The sequence below is a fragment of the Sapajus apella genome, unplaced genomic scaffold, assembly GCF_009761245.1.
Source record: "Sapajus apella isolate SASKATOON/1434 unplaced genomic scaffold, GSC_monkey_1.0 scaffold171, whole genome shotgun sequence".
NCBI lineage: Eukaryota > Metazoa > Chordata > Mammalia > Primates > Cebidae > Sapajus > Sapajus apella.
In genome coordinates, this window is record NW_022437111.1 from 1873656 (window position 1) to 1899675 (window position 26020).

The 26020-nt window shown below is 36.4% G+C and overlaps 1 protein-coding gene and 1 long non-coding RNA gene across 12 annotated transcripts in view; one reads left to right on the plus strand and one right to left on the minus strand.

Annotated features, from left to right (window-relative positions):
- GOLGB1 (golgin B1) overlaps window positions 1–26020 on the plus strand; it is a 93412-nt gene that overhangs the window by 17585 nt on the left and 49807 nt on the right. For 5 of the 11 annotated variants that reach the window (XM_032267670.1, XM_032267675.1, XM_032267667.1 and 2 more), the window contains exons 3-10: window positions 617–769; window positions 1291–1443; window positions 3515–3643; window positions 8058–8183; window positions 10198–10320; window positions 11461–11574; window positions 12834–13236; window positions 14663–14778. In XM_032267670.1, the coding sequence (XP_032123561.1) occupies window positions 617–769; window positions 1291–1443; window positions 3515–3643; window positions 8058–8183; window positions 10198–10320; window positions 11461–11574; window positions 12834–13236; window positions 14663–14778 (1317 nt within the window). The remainder of the gene's footprint in view (window positions 1–616; window positions 770–1290; window positions 1444–3514; window positions 3644–8057; window positions 8184–10197; window positions 10321–11460; window positions 11575–12833; window positions 13237–14662; window positions 14779–26020) is intronic. The other 6 variants (XM_032267674.1, XM_032267671.1, XM_032267678.1 and 3 more) reach the window with 4 other exon arrangements.
- LOC116542638 lies at window positions 2033–17075 on the minus strand. The gene is made up of 3 exons (XR_004265296.1): window positions 17050–17075; window positions 2300–2306; window positions 2033–2118 (listed from the first exon to the last, which is right to left on the minus strand). It is a non-coding gene; the product is annotated as an uncharacterized LOC116542638 (long non-coding RNA).

A 26020-nucleotide genomic window follows, 5' to 3' on the forward strand; every position in this document is an offset into this window, starting at 1 on the left:
CATGCCCAGCTAATTTTTTGTATTTTTAGTAGAGACGGGGCTTCACCATGTTGACCAGGATGGTCTCGATCTCTTGACCTCGTGATCCACCCGCCTCGGCCTCCAAAAGTGCTGGGATTACAGGCTTGAGCCACCGCGCCCGGCCCCACCTCTCTTACAGTTTGTATTGTATTTTCTTTTTAAGATGACACAGATTGGCAGTATGTATTATATTTTCTGAAGGCCACATAAGGAATTTAAAAAAGTCCTTAGTTTTCTGAAAAGACAAGAAGTAATGCTTAGGTGGTTAAGAGAGTTTTATTTAACTACTCCCTTCATTTTAAATTTTGGCCTTTACCTTTACTGGTTTATGATCTTTGCTTCCCTTTATTTTTCTCTTTGGTAAAATTAGGATAATAATACCTTAAATGAAATAATGTTTGCAAAATGCTTACCATTTATAAAACACTTAATACATTGTAATGGCTATGATAATGATTATTATTGGGTCAGAGTTAGATTCTTAATTTAACAAGAATATGAATTGGGTAAAACATAAGAAGCTGGAATGAAGAAACTCCTGTTGGGAAGCTAATAACTTTCCTGGTGCATTGGCAACTTCTTGTCTAAATATTAGGAATTACACCAAGAATCTGACATGGAATTTAATAATACTACACAAGAAGATGTTCAGGAGCGCCTGGCTTATGCAGAGCAATTGGTGGTGGAGCTAAAAGATATTATTAGACAGAAGGATGTTCAACTGCAGCAGAAAGATGAAGCTCTACAGGTACTATTGTTTTTATCCTTTCTTGTGGAGTGTTTGATAAAGGATAGATGATACACTACTCGCTTGTTTTTGTCTTCTCTCAGATTATTAGAGAATCTGATTATTTCCCTACTACTGTATCCTTATGCCTAGAAAATAACTTTTGGGCTGGGCATGGTAGTGCACACCTGTAATCTCAGCATTTGGGGAAGCTGAGATGGGAGGATTGCTTGAGGCCAGGAGTTTGAGATCAGCCCGGGCAACATAGTGAGACCCTGCCTCCACAAAAAAATAATTTTAAAAAATTAGCTGGGCATGGTGGCGGGCACCTATGTCCCAGTTATTCTGGAGGCTGAGATAGGAGGATCACTTGAGCCCAGGAGTTTGAGGCTAAAGTAAGTTGTGATTGTGCCACTGCACTCCAGCCCTGGTGACAAAGAGACACTGTCTCTAAAAGTAATAATAACAAAAATAACTTTTGGTATGTGGTAGATAAGAGGTGAATAAACATTTATATATTTACCATCATTGTTCTTGGGCAGGAAGAAAGAAAAGCTGCTGATAACAAAATTAAAAAGCTAAAACTTCATGCCAAAGCCAAATTAACTTCTTTGAATAAACACATAGAAGAAATGAAGGCACAAGGAGGGACTGTTCTGCCTACAGAACCTCAGTCAGAGGAGCAACTTTCCAAGGTATGGTAACTGGCTATAGTATATATTTCCTAAGTTGAAAAAACCTACCAATAGAGCAGATTTTCACCAACCACAAACATTTAGGATGCTAAAATGATACAACACTAAATCATATTTTTTTATTTTGTTTTGTTTTTTCTTATTAAGCTTATAGTTCAGCTGGATTGTAGGCCATACACAGGAAGAATGAAAGGCCTACAGAAAATATGGACATGAAATGCCAGTTGTGACTAGACTTTCAGGGAATTAAAAAAGGCTAACAGGAAGAAATAAGTACTGAAGTGAGGCATTTAAAGAGGAGAGAAACATACGTTTTGGAGGAGTTTCATCATTGATTAGAAGATTAAATTAGATTATCTCTGAGGTTTTTTCCAGCTCTGATATTTTTTAATTCACTGACTTAACACAGAATATTCTATGTCCTCATATAGTTACATAGTGGTAGATTAATGCTTCACGCATGTGGGCTGAATTACCTTGGAGTCTCTAAAAGGGAGACTCTCTAGGTTTACTATAGCAACCAACAAAACAGTTTAAGGTTGGAGATAAAGGGGAGGAGTAAGGAAAGTACTGTCCTGTGAGGAATATTGTCCCAATGCTCATATTTTCATTATCTTTCCTCTGTGGTTAAACTCCACATACTCACATTCAGTCAGCTGTTTAGAGAATAAGAAACTTCAGCTTTGTGGATAATTTGGTACAGATTATCTGGAGGCAGGCATATTACATGCATACTGTAGTTACAGAGTGAATCTAGACTTCACCCTGTGTAAGAAATCTTTTTATCCTTAGTTTTTGGGAAATGAGATTTTAATCAATTTTCTAGGCACAACCCTTGGGGTCGCTAGTTAGTGACCCAGTTCCTGTTTCGTCTTTCCTCTCAGGGGCTAATGCTCAGAGGACATTACTTTTTTTGAATTAATAACCTTATTTAACTTCTCAAAGTTTATTTTAAAAGCTTCTTTCAATCTTTGCAAATTATTTCATCTTGATCCTTCTTTTCCTTTCAGTTTTTCCTCTATCAGTTCTGCTCCCCTGACTGTGGTAGCACCAACCTCTCTCCTCATATTGCTTTGCTCCCTCCAGCTTCTCCTCAGCTATGATGTCAGATTTTTAAATAATCCATTTTATACTCTGTTTTTTAATTTTTTAGCTCTGAGACCTTAAACAAATCAGTGCCTTAGAGCTCATTTTTTTCCTCTGTTAAAGAAATGATTTCTAAGTTTCAGCAATCAGTTATAGCAACCCTTTAACTATTATATACTTAATACAGAGATAGGTATTCTGTAGAAAATAGTTGCAGAAAGGACAGCAGTCTTCAGGTGCTTGACTGACTATTATGTGAAAATAAAAAAGTATTCTTTGTAGTTCCAGTAAGCAGAAATAGCTTTGTTTGGGGGGTTGGGGGGAGTAAATTTAATAGAGAGGCAGAATCTCAGTCTAAGGGAGAGTTTCTGGAAAAAATAGATTATTGAAAAATTTGGATTTCCCCTCACTGGCTCTTTTCTGATGTTTTGCTTCTCATTTAACAACAGCTATAGTTTCCTGAACTCTCTCCTTGATTTTTCAAGGCAACAAGACTGTGAGTTTTCTGTTAAGGTTTAGTCCTGCATGGCACTGACTGGTTTTGCTCTCAGCATAAAAGCTGTCAATATGGTAAACTCAGTGCCATTTCTTCCAATTATCACATCCCCTCCAATATCTTCTTGCTTTTTGTTGTTCTCCAGTATTTTCAGATAGCTGTTATCTATATTGTCCACAGTTTGGGGTTCACATGCTTGGTGTGAGGAAAAAAAAAAGAAAAAAAAATATATATAACATAATATATAATATATTTCACAGTTTATAGCTATTATGTGAGGGAGGGTAAGTCTAACAGGAACTACTCAGCCATACGAAAACTGGAAAACCCTAAGATTTCATGTCTGTTAGATCAGCTGTTTTTTTTCTTGCTCCCATCAGTTTAATAAAATTATAACTAAATGGTTGTAAATGAAAAATTAGAAGAAAATATTAAATATATATTAATTGTAATTCTTTGAAATAATGACTTTATCTCCTGCATTTTCAGCATGACAAGAGTTCTACAGAGGAAGAGATGGAAGTAGAAAAGATAAAACACAAACTCAAGGAGAAGGAAGAGCTAATTAGCACTTTGCAAGCACAGCTTAATCAGGCACAGGCAGAACTAGCTGCACAGGTAGGGATGGAAGTTACTTCATAATCGTTAGCTTAACGAATCACTAAAACCAATGGATTATTATATGACAAATTTTTCTAGATGCCTAATGGGCAATTATCTATGTATCTATCAGTCTCCTTCTTTTCTTCTTCTTGTCTGGTAATTTTATTAGCATATGCATGGGTGTTTATCATTTTTAGTTGTTATTTGTAGATACCCAATATGCTCTTTCAATATATTGTTTCATGTATTTTAACTTTTTTTGTTTGTTGTTTTATTTCACTTTATGGATTCTATTTTTTTGTTTACTTTTGTGTTTTTTCTGGTTTAATCTTCTATTCTGCAATGATTTTTTCTTTTTTATTGAATTTTTCATGAGTTCTGTCACCTCATTTCTGATTTTTCTAAATCTGTGTTTTTCTCTCATGTCTATATTTTTTTCCTCTCTTTTCTTTTCTTTTTCTTTCTTTCTTTTTTTTTTTTTTTTTTTGTCTTACTCTGTCATCCAGGCTGGAGTGCAGCAGCACGATCTCAGCTCGCTGCAACCTCTGCCTCACAGGTTCAAGCAATTCTCCTGCCTCAGCCTCTCGAGTAGCTGGAATTACAGGCATGCACCACCATGCCTGGCTAGTTTTTTGTATTTTTAGTAGAGAAGGGATTTTAACATATTGGCCAGGCTGATCTGGAACTCCTGATCTCAAGTGATCTGCCTGCCTCAGCCTTCCAAAGTGCTGGGATTATAGGCGTGAGCCACAATGCCTGGCCTGTATAAATTTCTTAATTTTTAAAAACTTTTTGAAATAGATTGCAGTTGCTTCTGGTGTGCTTTTATCGCCTATAAGCATTATCATTCTGCTCTTTAGTTGTTTTTTTTTTTTAATTTATAATAAAATAAATTTAAACAAGAGAATTTATTTCTTATATTTATGGAGATTGAGAAGTCTGAAGTTGAGGGCCTGCATCTGGTGAAGGTCTTCTTGCTGATAGGGCTCTCAGTGGTGTCCCAAGGCAGCACAAAGCATCACATAGTGAAGGGTGTGCTGATTTGCCAGCTTAGGTCTCTTATCCTCGTCTTATAAAGCTACCAGTTCCCCTTCCATGACAACCCATTAATCCATTAAAACATGAATGTGTTAATTAATTCCTGAGTCCAAAGACCTCCTGAATCAGTCCTTTCTTAAAGGCCTTTTGTCACTTTGGGGATTCAGTTTTAACATGAGTTTTGGAGAGGACATTCAAACCGTAGCTTTCTACCTTTGGCCCTCCAAAACTCATGTTCTTCTCACATACAAATACATTAGTTCCATCCCCACAGCCCCAAAGTTTTAGCTCATTCCTGCACCAACTCATCTGTGAGTCTGTAAAATCAAAATACATTATCTGCCTCCAAGATACAATGGTAGGATAAGCATAGGGTTCATATTCTCATTCTAAAAGGGAGATATAGGCAAGAAGAAAGAGATTAAGAGACCCCAGGAGAGCAGACATTGGGCCTTAAAATTCCAGAATAATCTTCTTTTACTCCATTTTCAGTATCCTCTGCACAGGTATGGTGGTTGGGTCCCCAAGGCCTCAGGTAATTCTGCCCATATGGGTTTGTGGGGCTTAGTCCAGTCTGCTCTCCCAGGCTGGCTTTGCATTGCACACTGGTAGCTCTATAGTTCTGGTATGTCAGTTGTAGTCCCACACCATGGTTTCACTAGGCATTACTCTAGTGGGGACTCTGTGGGGCAATTCTAACCCCACATTTCCGCTCGGCATTGCTCTAGTGGGGAGGTCTCAGTGGTGGTTCTGCCCCTGAGACAAGTCTCTGCCTGAGCCCTCTGGCTATTGATGACATCCTTTGACATCTGAGTGGAGGCTACCAAGCCTCCATAGCTCTTGCTTTCTGCGAGCCTGCAGAATTAGCACCATGTGGATGTTACCAAGTTTTACAGCTTGTACCTTTTGAGCTGTGGCATTAGCCATACCTGGGGCTGCTTGAGCCATCATTGCACTGACCAGAACAGCTGGGATGCAAGGAGCAGTGTCTTGAAGTGGCACAGAGCTGTGGTGTCTCAGGCCTATTATTCACAGAAACCATTCTGTCCTCTTAGGCCTTTGGAGCTGTGATGGGGGTTGGAGGGGGCAGCCTTAAAGATTTCTAAAATGCCTTCTGAAATGCCTTCAGGGCCTTTTCCTATTGTCTTGGCTATTAGTAACTGGCTCCCTTTTAGCCATGTTAATCTCTTTAGCAAGTGGTGGCTGTGCATTCTTGGATTCCCATCTTGAAATGCTTTTCCATTCTTTACCACATGGCCAGGTTGCAAATTTTTCTTTTTTTTTTCCTCTCTGTTTTCTTTTTCTCTGTTCACAATTTTCTCCTGCCACATACCCTAGTTCATCACTCTCAAGCTCAGCCTTCTACAAAGTCCGTGGGCATGGACACAGTTCAGCCAAGTTCATTATTAATTTATAACAAGGATGGGCTTTACTCTAGTTTCTGGTACTTTGTTCCTCAGTTTTATCTGAAACCTCATCAGAGTGGCCTTTACTGTCCATATTTCTATCAGCATTGTGGTCACAACCACTTAACCAATCTCTAAGGAGTGCCAAACTTCCCGTAGTTGTCTTCTAAGCCCTCATCAGAATCTAGGCATTTTTTAGCCAGTTCCTCAGAATTCTTCCAGCCTCTGCCCATTACCCAGTTCTAAAACTGCTTTCACATTTTCGAATTATCATTATCAGCAGTGACCCCACTTGTCAATACCAGTTTTCTTTTTTAGTCTGTTTTCTCTTACTTGTAGCAGAAAACACCTGAAATGGGGTAATTTATAAGAAGTTATGGAGGCTGAGAAGACCAAGGCTGAGGGGCTGCATCTGGTGAGGGTTTTCTTGCTAGTGAGGGGTTGCTTTTTTAAAGAGTAACTTTATATGGGATATGACCTTGATCCTTTTCTGTTCCTTATTTTTGTGACAAATTCATTCTTCTAAACCTCTATTTGGAAGAAGTCTTGATTCAGGAAAGCTTTTCCTACCAGACTTCCTTTTTTGTTATTTTTATGTTGTGTTCAAAGATATAGGAGCTGGATTTCTGAGATTTCCTGGCTTTCTTCCTTCTGCCCTTCACTTTGGTTAATGCCAAAATTGTCCAATAGTAATAGGTTTATTTGTGATAATTAAAGACTGGAAACAACTCACATGCCCATCAATACAGAAATATTTAAACTGTGATATATCCACACACTGGAGTATTACTTACAAGTAAAAAGGAACCAACTATAGAACAGTAGCAGGCCTTTTTAAAATTTTAAAATGTGTCTATATTTATTTTTGAACTTAGAAAATAATTCAACTATAATGTTTCTATTGCAATTTAATTATGATTAAATTAGTATCAGCTGTTACTCATGCTATCTGCATTAAGTATACAAATAAACACATTACAATGTTACATAAGGGTCTAGAAAAAAAATTAAACTGAATCAACCCATTGACACCAACTACATACACACTTGTAACTTGTGCAACACCTCAATAGTAACTTACATGATGCAACAGATAAGATGAAATACAGCCATGCCAAAATAGAGTTGTACTTAATGGAAAAATAATTTATACCTCAGTTTTCAAATTCAAATTAAATAATGTTAAAATTTAAAAGTATTTCTTTTATATTAGACATGTTTCAAGCCCTCTGTAGCCACATGTGTCTAGTTGATACTGCATTATACGGTATGTTTGTAGACCTCTTTCTTCTGTCTCTTTAATTCCTTTTCTGCTTAATTTTTATTTCACTCCTGGCAGTTTCTTCTTAGTACAGGTTCGTGTCTCAGAATGGAGCCATGATGAGTCAGTTTTGAGAGTTCAGAGGGCGTACTAGATTGCTCTAGCCCTTTTAGTCCTTCTTACTGTGTACCCTTGCATTTGCCTAGTATTAAGGAACGGCAGAACCCTGCTGCTGTTCTAAAATTGGCCAACTGTGCATTCCAACAAATGAATACATTGGCTGTTTAGGGTTGTCCCTTTCTCAGAGCCATCAGATTTCACTTTGTTGCTGCCTTCTTTTCCTTACACAACATAAGACTCTAATGCAATGTAGTTCTTGTGGGTTTTTGTGGTTTCTGCTTACTAGCTTATATTTTAGGGTTCTTAGGACTGTCTGGCTAATTTTACTGTAAATGTTTTCTATAGTTTTTGGTTTTACTATTTCATGCTGTCTCTATGTGAGGATTCAGAGAAATTGAAAAATTGCCACTACTGCTTTTGTTTTCTTCTGACAAATGAAATTTTGATCATTACTTTTTAAAAACCATAATGCATGCAGTTTCCTTTTTTGTTCAGTGTAAATTAGAAGGGAATATGGTAGGCGTTTAGCCCAAGCAAGAAAGGGATGTCAAAGAATTGAGAATGCTAATTCTTTTGCTTACTTTTTTTCCTTCTATGTCTTCAGTTTGATAAGAGTTCTGCAGAGATGGAAGAATTTGTAATGATGAAGCAACAGCTCCAGCAGAAGGAAGAGCTTATTAGCACTTTACAAGCTGAGCTCAGCCAGACACAGGCAGAGCAAGCTGCACAGGTAGGGGGAAGGACCTCACAAAATTAGGATAAAAAACCATGAAGTCCAGTGGGTTATTACCCGCAACTCAATTCAGTTAGTCACTGTAAGAAATCTTAGTAGCTAAAAGTATAGTAGCATGGATGTTGCACTAGAAAGTAGAAGTATATGTAGTAATAGAGATTAGAAGATGTGTGGTAGGTAAGTATGTCATTAGGGAACACCAGAAAGCCTCACAATGTGTTATTTACCTTGATGAATTTGCTATAGCCTATTTTTAGTTCTTAGTTCTGTAGGTCCAGAAGCTTAATTTTAATAGCAGACAGAGATTCAGTCTTTTAGGAATGGGCTTATGCTGAATTCAAAAGAGACCAATAAGTAAACCAAAAGAAATAAAAATAATTAGGTTCATTCTTTCTCTAAAATAGTATCTATCTTAATAGGAAAATAAATTATAGTTAGATTACTTAGTGAGCCTGTAAAGAGAAAGTGATGTAGGTCATGTGATTTTATGTTAAGTGGCACCAGTATGTGACGTTCCTTTTCCCATTTATTTCAGTTATCAAGACCAGTCCATTTGGATTGGCATCCTCAACTTTTTCTATTTTTCTAGGTTTCTTGGTTGGCCACCCACTGCCACATATATGTTTTTGAAATTGAGTCTCGCTCTGTTGCCCAAGCTGGAGTACAAGTGACACAATTATAGCTCACTGCAGCCTTGATCTCCTGGGCTCAAGCCATCTTTTCACTTACCTCAGCCTCCCCAGTAGCTGGAACTACAGGCATATGCCACCACATCTGGCTCAACTTTTTTTTTTTTACATTTTTTGAAGAAACAAGTTCACACTGTGTTGCCCAGGCAGGCCTTGCACTCCTGAGTTCAAATGATCCTCGCACCTTGGCCTCCCAAAGTGCTAGGATTATAGGCACTGTAATTTTTGTGTGTGTGTGTAGGGGGCGGGGGGATGCTTTTGAATCATGAAAGATTTTTTTTTTCCCTGAAGTACCTTGGTACATGGCTAATCTTATCCATTAGGTGTTTACTTTATTGATAATTTGTAGTATTAGTGGTGCCTTCTCTCTGTGGTTGGCCTACTGCTGTGTATACAGTTAAAATTGTATATACTGAAATTCTTGATTTTACCTATTAGCTTTTATTGTGTCCTTTTATTATTTTTTTATTGTGTCCTTTTCATGTATGAGCACTATATACAGTGCAGGATGAAGAAATACCGAATATGGTTTTAACCTGTGTTGCTAAAATATGGAAAGTCAGGATATGTAAGTGTGTTAAGAGATTCATCATAATTTAAGGCTTTCCAAATAAATGCCAAAACAAGCAGTAATACAAACAAAATATTTTGAGAGGTGATAGTGAACAGCTCACAATCAATCCCTTTATTTCCATTTCATTCTGTTCAGAGCCAGTTAAAAATGAGCATGATCTAGAAGGCTGCAAGTAACGACAGCAGAAAACAGCTGCATGGGGAGATGGTGTGGAATTAGAAGTACACCAGGTTCCTTGGTAGAAGCAATTCTTTGAAAATAAGACTCAAAAGCTAGATTAGTATTTCCAGTTGTAGAGAATCTTGAATAAATGATATGTTAGTTGACTTATACGGCATGAGAATTTCATTGAAAGCTTTTTAGCCATGAGCAAGAAGTGTCCAGGGTTTAGTAGAAATCTAACTTAACTTTACTTTATGTGTTTAATATCCTAATCTTTTTAGAACTTTAAAAAAATATACTTCTTATATATTTAAAACATTTCTATTAGCCATTAACATATAATTTTTGATCAAAATTTATGTTTTGACTGACTTCTGAATTTGAAAATAGGCTTTCTCTCACATTTGGTAGTTACCGTCTGGCCGATCTTTCTTCCAACATCCTCATCCTTGACAACCAAAATTTCACTTTAAAAAGCTACTGTCTATCAATTCTCAGTGTCTATCTTGGAAAGTAGTCTGTGAGTTTTATTTGTGCAATATTCGGGGAGTGTAACTTGCATAGTTTCTCTGGTATGTGTCTTCAGTTGAGTTCCATGCAGCAGGTGGTCCGAGAGAAAGATGCCCGCTTTGAAACACAAGTTCGTCTTCATGAAGATGAGCTTCTTCAGTTAGTAACCCAGGCAGATGTGGAAACAGAGATGCAACAGGTGTGTTGCTAAAACTCAGTAGAATGACTATCATTTTGGTTAATATTTAATCATCACAGCCACCTTCCTACCCTTACCCACTGCTCTTCACTTGATGTTAGTGTTTTCCTTACTGGCCTCTTTTTGGTGTCCTTGTCTTCTGTTGCATAAAAATTGTTTATTTTTTCTTATCCTTTTCTTGCCTTTTACTCCTCTAATCAGGTTTCTGGTACTCAAAAGCTGAGTTTAGTTGGTGAATTTATGTGGTAGTCAAAAATTGGTTTCTTTTCAGTTTTCTGATTGTAGCTACCTTTGTGCATAACACACCTAATCCAAAGCTTCAAATCAATGAAGTTGGTTTTAAATGTTCAAAAAATTAGAGATGAAAAAAGAATGATTTTGAAGCCATGAAGTCTTTTATTAGATTCGTAATTTTTAAAAAAAATTGAGTAGATTTTGAAAATTGGCTTCATTGTATTTGAGTTCACCATCTACTAACTGAAAGCATTTGATTTAATTTAGTATGTAGTGCAGTGCGGTACTGAAAGGCACTTCAGTGATACTTCATGTTTGATCTGTTTAATTAGAGTGAAAATTAATTAGAGTCAATTAGAGTAAAAACTTCTAAGTTCTAAGCAATCTTTCAGAATGTGCCATTAAGTAAAGTTTCAGAATACAACGTATTATTAAGTAGAATACTAATTATATATGTATATCATTGATCTATTTATTCAACAAGTGTTTTTCAAGTGCCTGCCCTGTGCATGAAACTAGGAGAAGAGAAACGCTTCTTACCTGCAGAGAATGTTCCCTTGGGTGGGTAAGGTGTACATGTACCTATGCTATCTAGGTACAGGATGTTAACTGTATGATTTGAAAGCAGATATGTGTCATTGTTTTCTTCTAATTTTTAAAGTGGCTCCCTAATTCAGGGACTTGCTTGTGTCTGGGTTTGGTTTTTGTTGGTGCTCTGGAGAAGACATTCTGGAGAGTCTTTGTTGCTGCTGAATGGGGAGGATGGCATGCTGATCTCCCACTCTTTAAATTGTCATCTTCAACACCCCAAAATTTAAGTACACTAATTTATATTGCATTTTGAAAGAAAAGCAAATGTAAACACTCATTTGTTAGCACATTATGTCTAAAATGTTTTCTTCTCAGAAATTGAGGGTGCTGCAGAGGAAGCTTGAGGAACATGAAGAATCCTTGGTGGGCCGTGCTCAGGTTGTTGACTTGCTGCAACAGGAGCTGACTGCCGCTGAGCAGAGAAACCGGGTACTGCCTTCTAATCTTTACTTCCTGCCTTGGGGGTATTCATTTCCACTTTAGTTTGCCAGGCAGTAGATATAAAAGCCTATTTAAAGTCTTCAGAGAATTGATGCCATTTATTCATTCTTTCAACAAATAGCTCATGCTTAAGTGGTGGGGATGTAGTACAATTATGAGCAAAACTAAATACAGTTCTTTCCCTCATGGAGCATACATTGCAGTTCTTTTGTTGCTCTTTTCCTTTGCCATTTTAGGTCTGGGGTCCTAATTTCTCTAGAATGTCATATAGATTGAGTATGCCTAATCTGAAAATCCAAAATCCTCCAAAATCTGAAACTTTCTAAGCACTAACATGACACCACAAGTGGAAAATGCCACACTGACCTTGTGGAACAGAGTAACAGGTCAAAGGCAAAGCTTTGTTTTATGCACAGAATCATTTAAAATATTGTATAAAATTATCTTTAGAAAAAAAAATTATCTTCAGGCCATGTGTATAAGATGTATTTGAAACAAATGAATTTCATGTTTAGACTTGGATCCAATCCCCAAGATATCCAAGATATTCCAAAATCCGAACAAAATGGAAAACTGAAATACTTCTGGTCCCAAGCGTTTAGAATGAGGGATACTTGGCCTGTATTTTCCTTTAGTGAGTTTCTTTTTCATCAGTTACCCTTCTCTGTCTTGAATGGTTCTTGTGCTTTATGTACAGTCCCGTCTTTGCTTGTTTTAGTCAATTGACCTTCTGTTGGAGTGACATGATCTCATTCTGCAATATTCCCTTGAGTCTAAAGTTAATCAGGAATGCTCATCTGACTATAGTCCATCCTGCCATTTCCTTTTTCATACTGTCCTGATCTTCATTCTCATTGAATTCCATTTTGCTCCTCCAGTGTGTTAATTCTTCCTTACTCTTGCTCCTTTCCATGTCCTGTATGGACCCATGCTTGACAATTTGAACTAATTTTTTTCCAGCCCTTGGATTCCTTGTGTCCCTATCCTGTCACATCCAAGTAGTCTGATCGTAATGCAGAATTGGTGCTAGAGTCCAAATTCTCTGTTCGTTTATCTGGGTACTTGTGTGCTGCTGGAGAAAGTCAGCTATCTCCTCTCTTCTTTTCAACTCTCCTTCTTGAGAAAGCCTTTCTCTCTAGCATAGAAACATATTCTCATTTTTTTTCCATCCTCCAAGAAGAAGCATTTTACAATGCTTGTCAAAATGAAATAACATATTTATGGCTCATAAGACTCTTTTTTCTTAGGTTCTCTCTCAGCAATTACAGCAGATGGAAGCTGAACATAATACTTTAAGGAACACCGTGGAAACAGAAAGACAGGAGTCTAAGATTCTACTGGAAAAGATGGAACTTGAAGTGGCAGAGAGAAAATTATCCTTCCACAATCTGCAGGAAGAAATGCGTCATCTTTTAGAGCAGTTTGAGCAAGCAGGCCAAGCCCAGGCTGAACTAGAGTCTCGGTATAGTGCTTTGGAGCAGAAGCACAAAGCAGAAATGGAAGAGAAGACCTCTCATATTTTGAGCCTTCAAAAGACTGGACAAGAGCTGCAATCTGCCTGTGATGCTCTAAAGGATCAAAATGCAAAGCTTCTCCAAGATAAGAACGAACAGGCAGTTCAGTCATCCCAGACCATTCAGCAGCTAGAAGGTCAGTAGCTGATTACTTTTGAAGTCCATGTCTCTGGCACCTGAGTGGCTTGTATTTCATGTTTTCAGGGATCTGTTAATGAAATTTTTGCTCAAACCAATTGAACCAATAGAAGGACTAAGAAAAACAGCTCTTCTGAACTTCTTGTTGCATTTTTGATGCCTCTGACTGGTTATAATCTGTCTTAATATTACTATTATCATTACAGTACTAAAAATGTGATAGTGATGTTCTGGATATTAAATAGAATGCTATATGAAATATGACTCAGATCTAAAGGATTCAGTGACTGAAATGAGTAGGATTTGAATTTGTTTTTGGGAAACTCAGGCCAGATATAGGTCCATAGGTTAGGAGACTAAATTGCATGGCATCATCTACAAATGGATCTCAGTGCTTTTCTTACAGGTGAAAATATTTTTTCACCTAATTTCTTTTCTTATAGGTGAAAATTATCCTTTAAGAAGGTATAAAGAAAACTTTTTAAAATATGCTGTTATAAAATTAATATGTGCCACTAAGAAATGGAACATTTTAGAACTTTATAAATTAAAAAATAAAACTTCTTAACAGCAATACTCATCTCACTAGTCTTCTTCCCCAAATTATAATCTTTACTAATAGATTGGCATAGATGTAAGGGAGAGATTTTGGAAAGAATTAAGTGGAAAATTTGTATTGAATAACTGAATTTTAGCTAGACAGTTTTGAAGGGCATCACATGGGAACAGAGTGTTACGTGAGCAAGCTGTTCTCTTAAGCATGTTCATGTTTAAAACTTTGTGATGAAATCTTGGTGGGACCCATAACACCTACGTTGAGAGTGAAGAAAATAAAAACCCTAAAGCCATTTTCAAGGGGGAAAGGGAAAATGAACTTTTAAAAAATGCCTAGGGCCGGGTGCGGTGGCTCACACCTGTAATCCCAGCACTTTGGGAGGCTGAGGTGGGCGGATCACCTGAGGTCAGGGGCTTGAGACCAGCCTGGCCAACATGGTGAAATCCCATCTCTACTAAAAATAAAAATAAAAAAAATTAGCTGGGCGTGGTGACACATGCCTGTAATCCCAGCTACTTGGGAGGCTGAGGCAAGAGAATCAGTTGAATCTGAGGAGTCGGAGGTTGCAGTTAACCAAGATCACACCACTGCACTCCAGCCTGGGCAACAGAGCGAGACTCACGTATAAAAAAAAAAAAAAAAATGCCTAAGCTTATTTTATTTTACTTTTGAAGGAAATGGTTTACTGAGGTGTCCTCTGGTCCTTGAGAACATTTAAACAATTAACAATCAATTAACAATGTTATCATTGGCATTATAATTTTAACTAAGGTAACTAAACTAGTAAACAGCAGTGTATCCTTAGAAGATAATAACTACATTTCAGACTTGAAGCAAATATTACATTTATTTGTTTTCTTTTCCTTAGATCAACTCCAGCAAAAATCCAAAGAAATAAGCCAGTTTCTAAATAAACCACCCTTGCAGCAACATGAAACAGCATCTCAGACTTCTTTCCCAGATGTTTGTAATGAGGGCACACAGGTAATTAAATGTGAAGGTCTTATGAATGTTAACTATTTGTCTTTGTTGTATCTGTACTTCAGAGCTCTAGTGAGGATTTATTCCAGAGAGCTGTATAAACCTTCTGTTTTTTCTGCCTGACAAAATACTTTTTTGAGGACAATTCTATTTGAAAGGAATCATGAAAGGCATTAATGCAGGGTTTCAACAATAGAGAATGAGAAAATAATAGATAACAAATAGAATGATCTCAGAAGCCTTTCTGATTTTAAGGTCTTAACAATTGTATTGGAGATGAATCATTGCTTTTGCTTTTATAGTTAATTTTCTCAATTCAGAAGTCTTTTTTTGGGGTAAACTAAGATTTGATCAGGTTTAGTGAACATGAATCAGTCTAATCAAACTTAAAAGTCTACTATGGAAATCATATTGTTCCCATTAATTAACAGTAAAAAAAAATAATAATGGCCAAGTAGCTTCTGATTGGCCAATATATTCTCTCTTCCTTCTACAAAAATCTCTGTAGAAAGCTGGATTATAATCATCGAAGGTGGATTCAGGCTGATTGAGCCTGAGTATCAGAACAAAGATAGTTAGTTTTATGTTCTTAATTGACTAATGTCAAGTTGGGATAACTAGATTCATTCATCTCCATTGTAAGATTATACCCTTCCAAACTCACAGACTTACTGGCCAGCAGAGTCCTATGTTTCCTGTGCTGTACTGTGCACTGATAAAAATTTTTGCCTCTTGGTTTCTAGCATCTAGGCTTTCTAATCTCTTCTATTCTCCCATTCTAGACTTTTTCCTCTAATGTTTTGTTAAGACATTTTCCAACCATTCAAATAAGTTGAAAGAATTTTATAGTAAACATCTGTATACCCACCATCTGAATTCTACCATTGACATTTTAACATGTTTGCTTTATCAAATGTCTATCTATTTATTCATCCCTCTGCCCATTCATCAGTCACAGTAAGTTTTGGACATCAGTACATTTCTCTCTAAATATGTCAGCATTCATATCATTGACTGTATTTCAATATTTGTTTATAATTGTTATTTTTTTTGAGGTAAGATTTACAAACCTTTAAATGCACAGATCTTAAGTATACCATTCCTTGAGTTTTGTCAAATGCATACACCTTTGTTACCCAAATCCTTGTTCAAGATAGATCACATTACCATCACCTTACAAACTATCCTTATACCCTTTACAGTCATCCTCACCTTTCCCCTTCAGAGACAACTACTGATTTTTCACCATAGATTAATTTTGCCTGTTTTAAAACATCATATAAATTTACCATACAATATGTCCTCATACATGTAAAGCTTCTTTTACTCAGCATATTTGAAGATTTATCCATATTGTGCATGTATTATAATTTATTCTTTTATATTGCTGAGAAGTATTTTGTTTTATGAATATGCTATATTTTCCTTTTGCATGATTTACTACATTTTCCTATTGATGGACACCTGGACTTTTTCATGGTTTGACTATTATAAATTAAGCTGCTATGAACATTCTCTTTTTCTTCTTTTTTTTTTTTTATTATTTTATTTTTAATTAAAAAAAAGTGTTTTTGAGACAGGGTTTCACCATGTTGGCCAGGCTGGTCTTGAACTCCTGACCTTAGGTGATCTGCTCGCATTGGCCTCCCAAAATGCTGGGATTACAGGTGTGAGCCACCACACCCAGACATTATGAACATTCTCATATAAGTATTTATATGGACATATGTTTTCATTTATCTTCAGTAAATACTAGTTGAGGTATTGCTTGGCTGGCCATAAATTACCTATGTATTTAGCTTTATAAGTTACTGCCAGATCTTTTTCCCAAGTTTGTACTTTTTTTTTTTTTTTTTTTTTTTGAGACAGAGTCTTGCTCTGTTGCCCAGGCTGGAGTCCAGTGGCTTAATCTCGGCCCACTGCAACCTCCACCTCCCAGGTTCAAGCAATTCTCCTGCCTCAGCCCCCCAAGTAGCTGGGATTACAGGTGCCTGCCACCACACCTGGCTAATTTTTGTATATTTAGTAGAGACAGGGTTTTACCATATTGGCCAGGCTGGTCTCAAACTCTTCACCTTGTGATCCACCCGCGTCACCCTTCCAGAGTGCTGGGATTACAACCGTGAGCCACCGCGCCCAGGTGTGGTTGTACTATTTTAGACTCCCACCTAAAATATATGAGAGTTCCACATCTTCTCCAAGATTTGGTGGTGTCAGTTTTAAAACATTTTAGCCATGGCCAGGCACAGTGGCTCACGCCTGTAATCCTAGCACTTTGGGAGGCCGAGGTGGGTGGATCACCTGAGGTCAGGAGTTCAAGACCAGCCTGGCCATCATGGTGAAACTCCATCTTTAAAAAACAAAACAAAACAAAACATTTTACCATTCTAATGGGTATGTAGTGGTATTTCATTGTGGTTTAAATTTGCATTTCCCTGATGACAAATTATGTTGAACATTTTTTCTTGAGATTCTTAGCCATACCTTCTGTTGATGAAGTGTCTGTCTGTTTACATATTTCCTTATTCTGAAAATTGAGTTGTCTTTTTATTATCAAGTAGGTATTCTTATATATTCTGAATGTCAATCTATTATCATATATGTTTGGTGAATATTTTCTCCCATGCTGTGGCTTGCTTATTCATTTTCATCATGATATCTTTTTATTAGCACACACTTTTAAATTTTGATAAACTTAATTATTTATCATTTTTTGTGTGTGCCCTGTCTATGAAACTTTTCGTAGCCCCAATTCATGAAGATATTCTCTTACGCTTTCTTCCGCTGGCTTTATGGTTTTAGTTTTCATATGAAGTCTCTGAATCTCAAATGAAATTTTGTGTGTGTCATAAGGTAAAGGTCAAGTTGTTTTGTTTTTTTGCATATGGATATTTAGTGTTTTAGCACCATTTCTTAAAGAGACTCTACTTTCCTCAGTGGATTCTGTTGTTACCTTTGTTGAAAATCAAAGACTAATATGTCCATTTCTGAATTTTCTGCTCTGTTATATTGATCTGTTTGTCAGTCCCTATGCCAGTGTCATAGTCTTCATTATTGTAGTTTGTCATTAGTCTTGAAGTCAAGTATTAATAGAAGTCCTCTTAACTTTGTTCTTTTCAAGGTTGTTCTGATTATTCCAGGTCCTTTCTGCATAAATTATAAAACCAGCTTCTCAAATTCTACTTTTTTAAAAAAGACAGATGAGATTTTGAATTGGCATTGTGTGGAATCGGTTGATCAATTTAGGGAGAATTGAAACTTTTAAATCTATGAATATAGTATGTATCTCCATTTATTTAGATCTTTTTTTTAATTTTTATTTTTTATTGCATTTTAAATTTTGGAGTACATGCAAAGAATATGCAAGATTGTTGCATAGGTACACACGTGGCAGTGTGATTTGCTGCCTTCCTCCCCATCACCTATATCTGGCATTTCTCCCCACGCTATCTCTCCCCAACTCCCCACCCCATGCTGTCCCTCCCTTCCCCCCCACAGACCCCAGTGTGTAGTGCTCCCCTCCCAGTATCCATGTGCTCTCATTGTTCAACATGCACCTATGAGTGAGAACATGCGGTGTTTGATTTTCTGCTCTTGTGTCAGTTTCCTGAGAATGATGGTTTCCAGGTTCATCCATATCTCTGTAAAGGACACGAACTCATCGTTTTTGATGGCTGCATAATATTCCATGGTGTATATGTGCCACATTTTCCCTGTCCAGTCTATCATTGATGGGCATTTGGGTTGGTTCCAGGTCTTTGCTATTGTAAACAGTGCTGCAATGAACATTTGTGTGCATGTGTCCTTATAGTAGAACAATTTATAATCCTTTGGATATATACCCAGTAATGGGATTACTGGATCAAATGGAATTTCTAGGTCCTTGAGGAATCGCCACACTGTCTTCCACAATGGTTGAACTAATTTACACTCCCACCAACAGTGTAAAAGAGTTCCTATTTCACCACATCCTATCCAGCATCTGTTGTCTCCAGATTTTTTAATGATCGCCATTCTAACTGGCATGAGATGGTATCTCAATGTAGTTTTGATTTGCATTTCTCTAATGACCAGTGATGATGAGCATTTTTTCATATGTTTGTTGACCTCACGTATGTCTTCTTTTGTAAAGTGTCTGTTCATATCCTTTGCCCACTTTTGTATAGGCTTGTTTGTTTTTTTCTTGTAAATCTGTTTTACTTTGTAAATTCTGGATATCAGCCTTTGTCAGATGGGTAGATTGCAAAAATTTACGTTCATAGACTTGCGTATGTTGAACCAGCCTCGCGTCCCCGGGATGAAGCCTACTTGATCATGGTGGATAAGCTTTTTGATGTGCTGTTGCAATCGGCTTGCCAGTATTTTATTGAAGATTTTTGCATCTATGTTCATCATGGATATTGGCCTGAAGTTTTCTTTTCTTGTTGAGTCTCTGCCGGGTTTTGGTATCAGGATGATGTTTGTCTCATAAAATGATTTGGGAAGGATTCCCTCTTTTTGGATTATTTGGAATAGTTTCAGAAGGAATGGTACCAGCTCCTCTTTGTATGTCTGGTAGAATTTGGCTGTGAACCCGTCTGGACCTGGGCTTTTTTTGGGTGGTAGGCTCTTAATTGCTACCTCAACTTCAGACCTTGTTATTGGTCTATTTAGGGTTTCGACTTCTTCCTGATTTAGGCTTGGCAGGAGGCAAGTGTCCAGGAATTTATCCATTTCTTCCAGGTTTATTAGTTTGTGTGCATAGAGTTGTTTGTAATAATCTCTGATGATGGTTTGAATTTCTGTGGAATCTGTGGTGATATCCCCTTTATCGTTTTTTATTGCATCAATTTGGTTATTCTCTCTTTTCTTTTTTTATTAATCTGGCTAGTGGTCTGTCTATTTTGTTGATCTTTTTGAAAAACCTGCTCCTGGATTTATTGATTTTTTTGAAGGGTTTTTTGTGTCCCTACCTCCTTCAGTTCTGCTCTGATCTTAGTTATTTTTTGTCTTCTGCTAGGTTTTGAAGTTTTTTGATCTTGCTCCTCTAGCTCTTTCAATTTTGATGCTACGGTGTCAATTTTAGATCTCTCCTTGCTTCTCTTGTGGGCACTTATTGCTATATATTTTCCTCTAGAGACTGCTTTAAATGTGTCCCAGAGATTCTGGTATGTTGTGTCTTCATTCTCGTTGGTTTCAAAGAACATCTTTATTTCTGCCTTCATTTCATTGTTTATCCAGTCAACATTCAAGAGCCAGTTATTCAGTTTCTATGAAACTGTGCGGTTCTGAGTTTTTGAATTCTGAGTTCTAACTTGATTGCACTGTGGTCTGAAAGACTGTTTGTTATGATTTCTGTTCTTTTGCATTTGCTGAGGAGTGATTTACTTCCAATTATGTGGTCAATTTTAGAGTAGGTGTGATGTGGTGCTGAGAAGAATGTATATTCTGTGGATTAGGGGTGGAGAGTTCTGTAAATGTCTATTAGGTTTGCTTGTTCCAGGTCTGAGGTCAAGTCCTGGATATCTTTGTTAATTTTCTGTCTTGTTGATCTGTCTAATATTGACAATGGGGTTTTAAAGTCTCCCACTATAATTGTGTGGGAGTCTAAGTCTCTTTGTAAGTCATTAAGAACTTGCCTTATATATCTGGGTGCTCCTGTATTGGGTGCATATATATTTAGGATCGTTAGCTCTTCTTGTTCCATTGATCCTTTTACCATTATGTAATGTCCTTCTTTGTCTCTTTCGATCTTTGTTGCTTTAAAGTCTAATTTATCAGAGATGAGAATTGCAACTCTGCTTTTTTTTGCTCTCCGTTTGCTTGGTAAATCTTTCTCCATCCCTTTATTTTGAGCCTTTGTGTATCCTTGCATGTGAGATGGGTTTCCTGGATACAGCACACTGATGGGTTTTGGCCTTTTATCCAATTTGCCAGTCTGTGTCTTTTGATTGGGGCATTTAGTCCTTTTACATTTAGGGTTAATATTATGTGTGAATTTGATACCATTTATTTAGATCTTTAATTTCTTTCAGCAGTGTTTTGTAGTTTTCATTGGAGAAGGTATGCACATTATAACATTTATTCTGAAGTAGTTAATATTTTTAATACTATTGTAGATGGAATTATTTTTATTTCTTTTTCCAGTATATGCTAATATGTAAGTATACAATTGAATTTTATTAACCTTATATTCTGTGACCTTGATAAACAAATTGATTTTATTGGATCTAGTCTCTTTTTGTAGATTCTTCAGGATTTTCTACGTAAGCAATCATGTCATCTGAAAATAAAGACAAATTTTACTTCTTTCTAATTTATATGCCTCCAGTATACTGTTTAATAGAAGTGGTGAGACTGGATCTTCTTGCATCATTTCTAATCTTAGGGGAAAGTACTCCATAATATACCATTGGCTGTGATAATAGTTTTAGTTTTTTTATGAATTTCATCTATCAAACCGTCCTCAATCTGATAGAGGAAATTTTTTCTTAGTTTTTTTGATATTTCTTAATTTTTTTCTTAATTTTTTAAAATAAATTCTCTTAATTTTTTTGATATTTCTAGGCTATATGGTTCTTCTATGAGTAATAACAAATGTCAAGTTGTAGCAGACCTCCAAAAATTTTTATATTGATTTATTTTTTTGAGATGAAGTTTCACTCTGTTGCCCAGGCTAGAGTACAGTGGTGCAATCTTGGCTCACTGCAACATCCACCTTCTGGGTTTAAGCGATTCTCCTGCTTCAGCCTCCTGAAGAGCTGGGACTGTAGGCACCTGCCACCACACCCAGCTAATTTTTGTTATTTTTAATAGAGATAGGTTTTTGCCATGTTGGCCAGGCTGGTCTAAAACTCCTGACCATAGTTGATCTGCCTGCCTCAGCTTCCCAAAGTGCTGACATTACAGGCATAAGCCACTGTGCCTGGCCTTTTTTTTTTTTTTTTTTTTTTTTTTAATTTTCTTTCTTTCCTTTAAGACATAGTCAATCCATTGCCCCGGCTGGAGTGTAATGGTGTGATGACAGCTCACTGCAGCCTCACTCTCCTGGGCTTAAGTGATCCTCCCACCTCAGCTTCCTGAATGGCTGGGACTACAGGCACAAGCCACCATGCCTGGCTGTTTTTGTGTTTGTTTGTTTATTTGTTTATTTATGTATTGCTGGAAATGGGATTTCATTATGTTGCCAAGGCTGGTCTTGAACTACTGAACTCATGCAGTCCTCCTGCCTTGGCCTCCCAAAATGCTGGGATTATAGGCATGAGCCACCACACCCAACTCCAATATATTTATTGAAAAAGATCTGCATATAAGTGAACTCACGTAATTCAAAACCATGTTCAAGAGTCAACTGTATTACCCTTTTTCTGTATAACTGAATTTGATTTGCTAATATTTTGTGAATGATTTTTATATTCATATTTATGAAGGATATCAGCCTACAGTTTTCTTGTTTTATAATGTCTTTATCAGGTTTTGGTATTAAGGATATGGCAGCCTCATAATATGTTCCCTTTTCTTCTATTTTCTGAGAGTGTTTTCTTTTTTTCTATTTTATGAGAGTTTGTGATTGGTATCATTTCTTTTTTTGAAAATAATTAAGAAAAAATTTTTTTAAAGAATTCACCAATGAAACCATCTGAGTCTGGAGTTTTAGGAAAGTTTTTGATAATGAATTGAATTTCCTTTACAGATACAAGGCTAATATTCCCTTTTTCACTTTGTGCCAGTTTTGGTTTGTTTAGGTTTTTTTTTTTGTTTGTTTGTTTGTTTTAGTTAGGTCCATTTCATTGAAGATGTTCTATTTTTGTTATAATGTTGATTATAGTATTACTTTTTATCCTTTTAATGCCTGTAAGCTCGGATCCCTTCTGTTGTAAATTTGTGCTTCATTTTCTTAATCAGTCTACCTAGAATTTATTCAACTTTTTCCCCCAGTTTTTTCAAAGAACCACTTTTGGCCTTGTTAATATTCTCTCTTGCTGATTATTTTCATTTTCATTGATTTCTACTGTTTAGTATTGCTTTCCACTTACTTTGCTTTTCTTATTATAGTTTCTTAAGGTGAAACTTTATTTCAAAGATTTCAGGTCTTCTTTTCTCATGAACATTTAAAGCTAACGCAGTTCCCTCTAAGCACAGCATGTTATGTTGTAGTTTTTTACTCATTTCAGTTTTTGAAGATTTTTCTGAGTTTCCCTATGATTTTTTCATTGACCGTGGATTATTTAGAAGTGCTTTCTAAATAAACATATTGTTGTAGAATATCCAGATATTTGGTTTTATTTCTAGATATCTTATTATTATTTATTTCTAATATTTCATTATGATCAGAGAATATGTTTTATATGATTTCATTCTTTTGAAATTTATTGACACTTTGAAATTTTATGACAGCATATAGTGTCTTGATGAGCACATCTTGTACACTTGCAAATAGTGTGTATTCTGTAGTTATTGAATGTAATGTTCTACAAATAGAACTTAAATCATAGTATTGTTCAGGCCATCTTTGTCTTTGATTTTTGTCTGGTTATCAAAACATTTGCTAAGAGGGGGTTGAAATCTCCAACTTTGTGGAATTGTCTGTTTCTCCTTTTAATTTAGTTATTTTTTGCTTTTTGGTAATTGGAATCTCTGTTATTAAGTACATACACATTTATCTCAAAGATAAATATATGTACTTAATAACAGAGATTTTTTCATTTACAAAATGTTACTTTATCTCTAGTAATACTTCTTTATTTACATTTCTCTGTATCTGTCATTAATAAAAGAATTCCAGTCTTTTTATGTTTATTGCTTGAATGATATATTGTTTTCTGTCCTTTTACTTTCAACTTATGTCTTTCTTTAAAGTGAATGTCTTGAAGGCAGCATATAGTTGTGTTATACTTTTTTATTTCTTCAGTCCTCTGCTTTGTAATTTGAGTGCTTAGTCCTTTTACTGTAAGTATTGATGTCATTGGATTTAGGTCTACCATTTTGCTTTCTGTTTTTCCCCCTCTGTTTTCTCTTCTTCTTTTTTCCTACCTTCTATTTGATAACTAGAAGTTTCTTGATTTTAATTTTCATTTATTGATTGACAGCTTTTCCTTTTAAACAGCTCTATTAAAGATATACTTGACATAAAATAATATGTATACATTTAAAATATACAGTTTAAGGGGGGTTTTGTTTGTTTGTTTTTTGAAACAAAGTCTTCTTCTCTCACCCAGGCTGGAGTGCAGTGACATGATCATAGCTCACTGCAGCCTTAACTTCCTTGGGTCCAGCAGTCCTCTCACTTCAGCTTCCTGAATAGTTGGGACCACAGGCGTGTGCCACGACCCCTGGCCAATTTTTTTTTTTTTTTTTTTTGTAGAGACAGGGTCTCACTGTATTGCCCAGGCTGGTCTCAAACTAACTCCTGGGCTCAAGTGATCCTCCTGCCTGTCTCCTAAAGTGCTGGGATTACAGGTGTAAGCCACAGCACCCAGCACAATTTGTTAAGTTTTGACTTATGTATAACATATAAAACCATCACTACTATCAAGAAAATGAACATATTCATCATCTCTAGAAATTTTCTTATGTTCTCTTTTATAAATCTTTTCTCTCACATTTTTCCTGACCTAAACAACCACTGATCTGCTTTCTGTCATTATAGATTTTTAAAAAGTTTATATAAGTTGCATACACACTTTTTTGGGCTTACTTTACTCAGTATACTTATTTGAGATTCATCCTAATGTTTGTTTACCAATAATTCATTCCATTGAATTGTTGAGTATATTGTACACAGCAAAATTTGTGTAACCATTGACTCATTGATGGATAATTTGGGTTATGGACAGTTTTTGGCTAATACATATAAAGCATTTATGTTTATGTTTTAAGGAGATTAAAATAAATCATAACTACCATTGCAGTTACCATTTTTGGTACTTTTCATTCTTTGTTAGTAGATCAGAGGTTGGCAATCCTTTTATATATAGTAAATATTTTAGGCTTTGTGGGTCATACAGTCTTTGTTGCAGGTACTCAACTCTGCCATTGTAGAGCAAGAACAGACAGAGAGCAAAGGTAAACAAATGGTTGGGTTATGTTCCAATAAAACTTTATTTATGCAGGCCTCCAAAGTTTGCCAAACCCTGGCTACATATTTCCATCTGGTATCATTTTTCTTCTATTTGAAGGACTTTTTTTTTTTTTTTTTAATACAGACAGGTTCTCACTTTGTCGTCCAGGCTGGAGTGGGCAACAAAGTGTGAACCTCTCTCTATTTAAAAAAATCATGGCTCACTGCAGCCTCATCCTTGTGGGCTCAAGCGATTCTTACACGGCAGCCTCCCGAGTAGTTGCAACTATAGGCATGCACCATGATACCTGGCTAATTTTTTTTTTTTTTTTTTACTTTTAGTAGAGATGAGGTCTTGCTAAGTTACCTAGGCTGGTTCTAACCTCCTGAGCTAAAATGATCCTCCTGCCTTGGCCTCCCAAAGTGCTGGGATTACAGGTGTGAGCTACTGCACCTGACTCTGAAGGACTTCTTTTAATTTTTGTTTGTGTGCGCACATGTATGTGTGTGTGGAAGTCTGCTGGTCATGGGTTCTTAAAACACTTTATGTCTGAAGACAGCTTTATCTCACCATTGTTGTTAAAAGATTATTTTTGCTGCCTAGAATTCTACATTGAAAGTTTTGTTTTCTTTCATTTCTGTATTAGTCTACTATCTTCTTTCTTGCATTTTTGCTTTTTGTTGTTGTTTTTTTTTTTTTTTTTTTTTTGAGACGGGGTCTTGTTGTGTCATCCAGGAGGGAGTCCAGTGGCACGATCTCAGCTGACTATAACCTCCACTTCACGGGTTCAAGTGATTCTCCTGCCTCAGCCTCCCAAGTAGCTTGGATTACAGACACCCGCCAGCACGCTTGGCTAATTTTGTATTTTTAGACAAGATGGGGTTTCACTGTGTTGGCCAGGCTGGTCTCAAACTCTGGTCTCAAGTAGTCCACCTGCCTTGTCCTCCCAAAGTGCTGAGATTACAGACATGAGCCCCTGCACCCAGCCTTTGCATTTTGTTTTTGTTAAGAAATCTGCTGTCACGCTTCTCTCTTTCTTTTTTCTTCCTGTCTGCTTTTAGGAAGTTACCACTGTTTTTGAGCACTTGGATTATGATGTACCTTGACATAGCATGTTTCTTGTGCTTGGAGTTCATTGAACTTTTTGAATCTGTTTGTAGTTTTGGAAAATTTTCTGCCATTAATTAGTCAAATATAAATACATA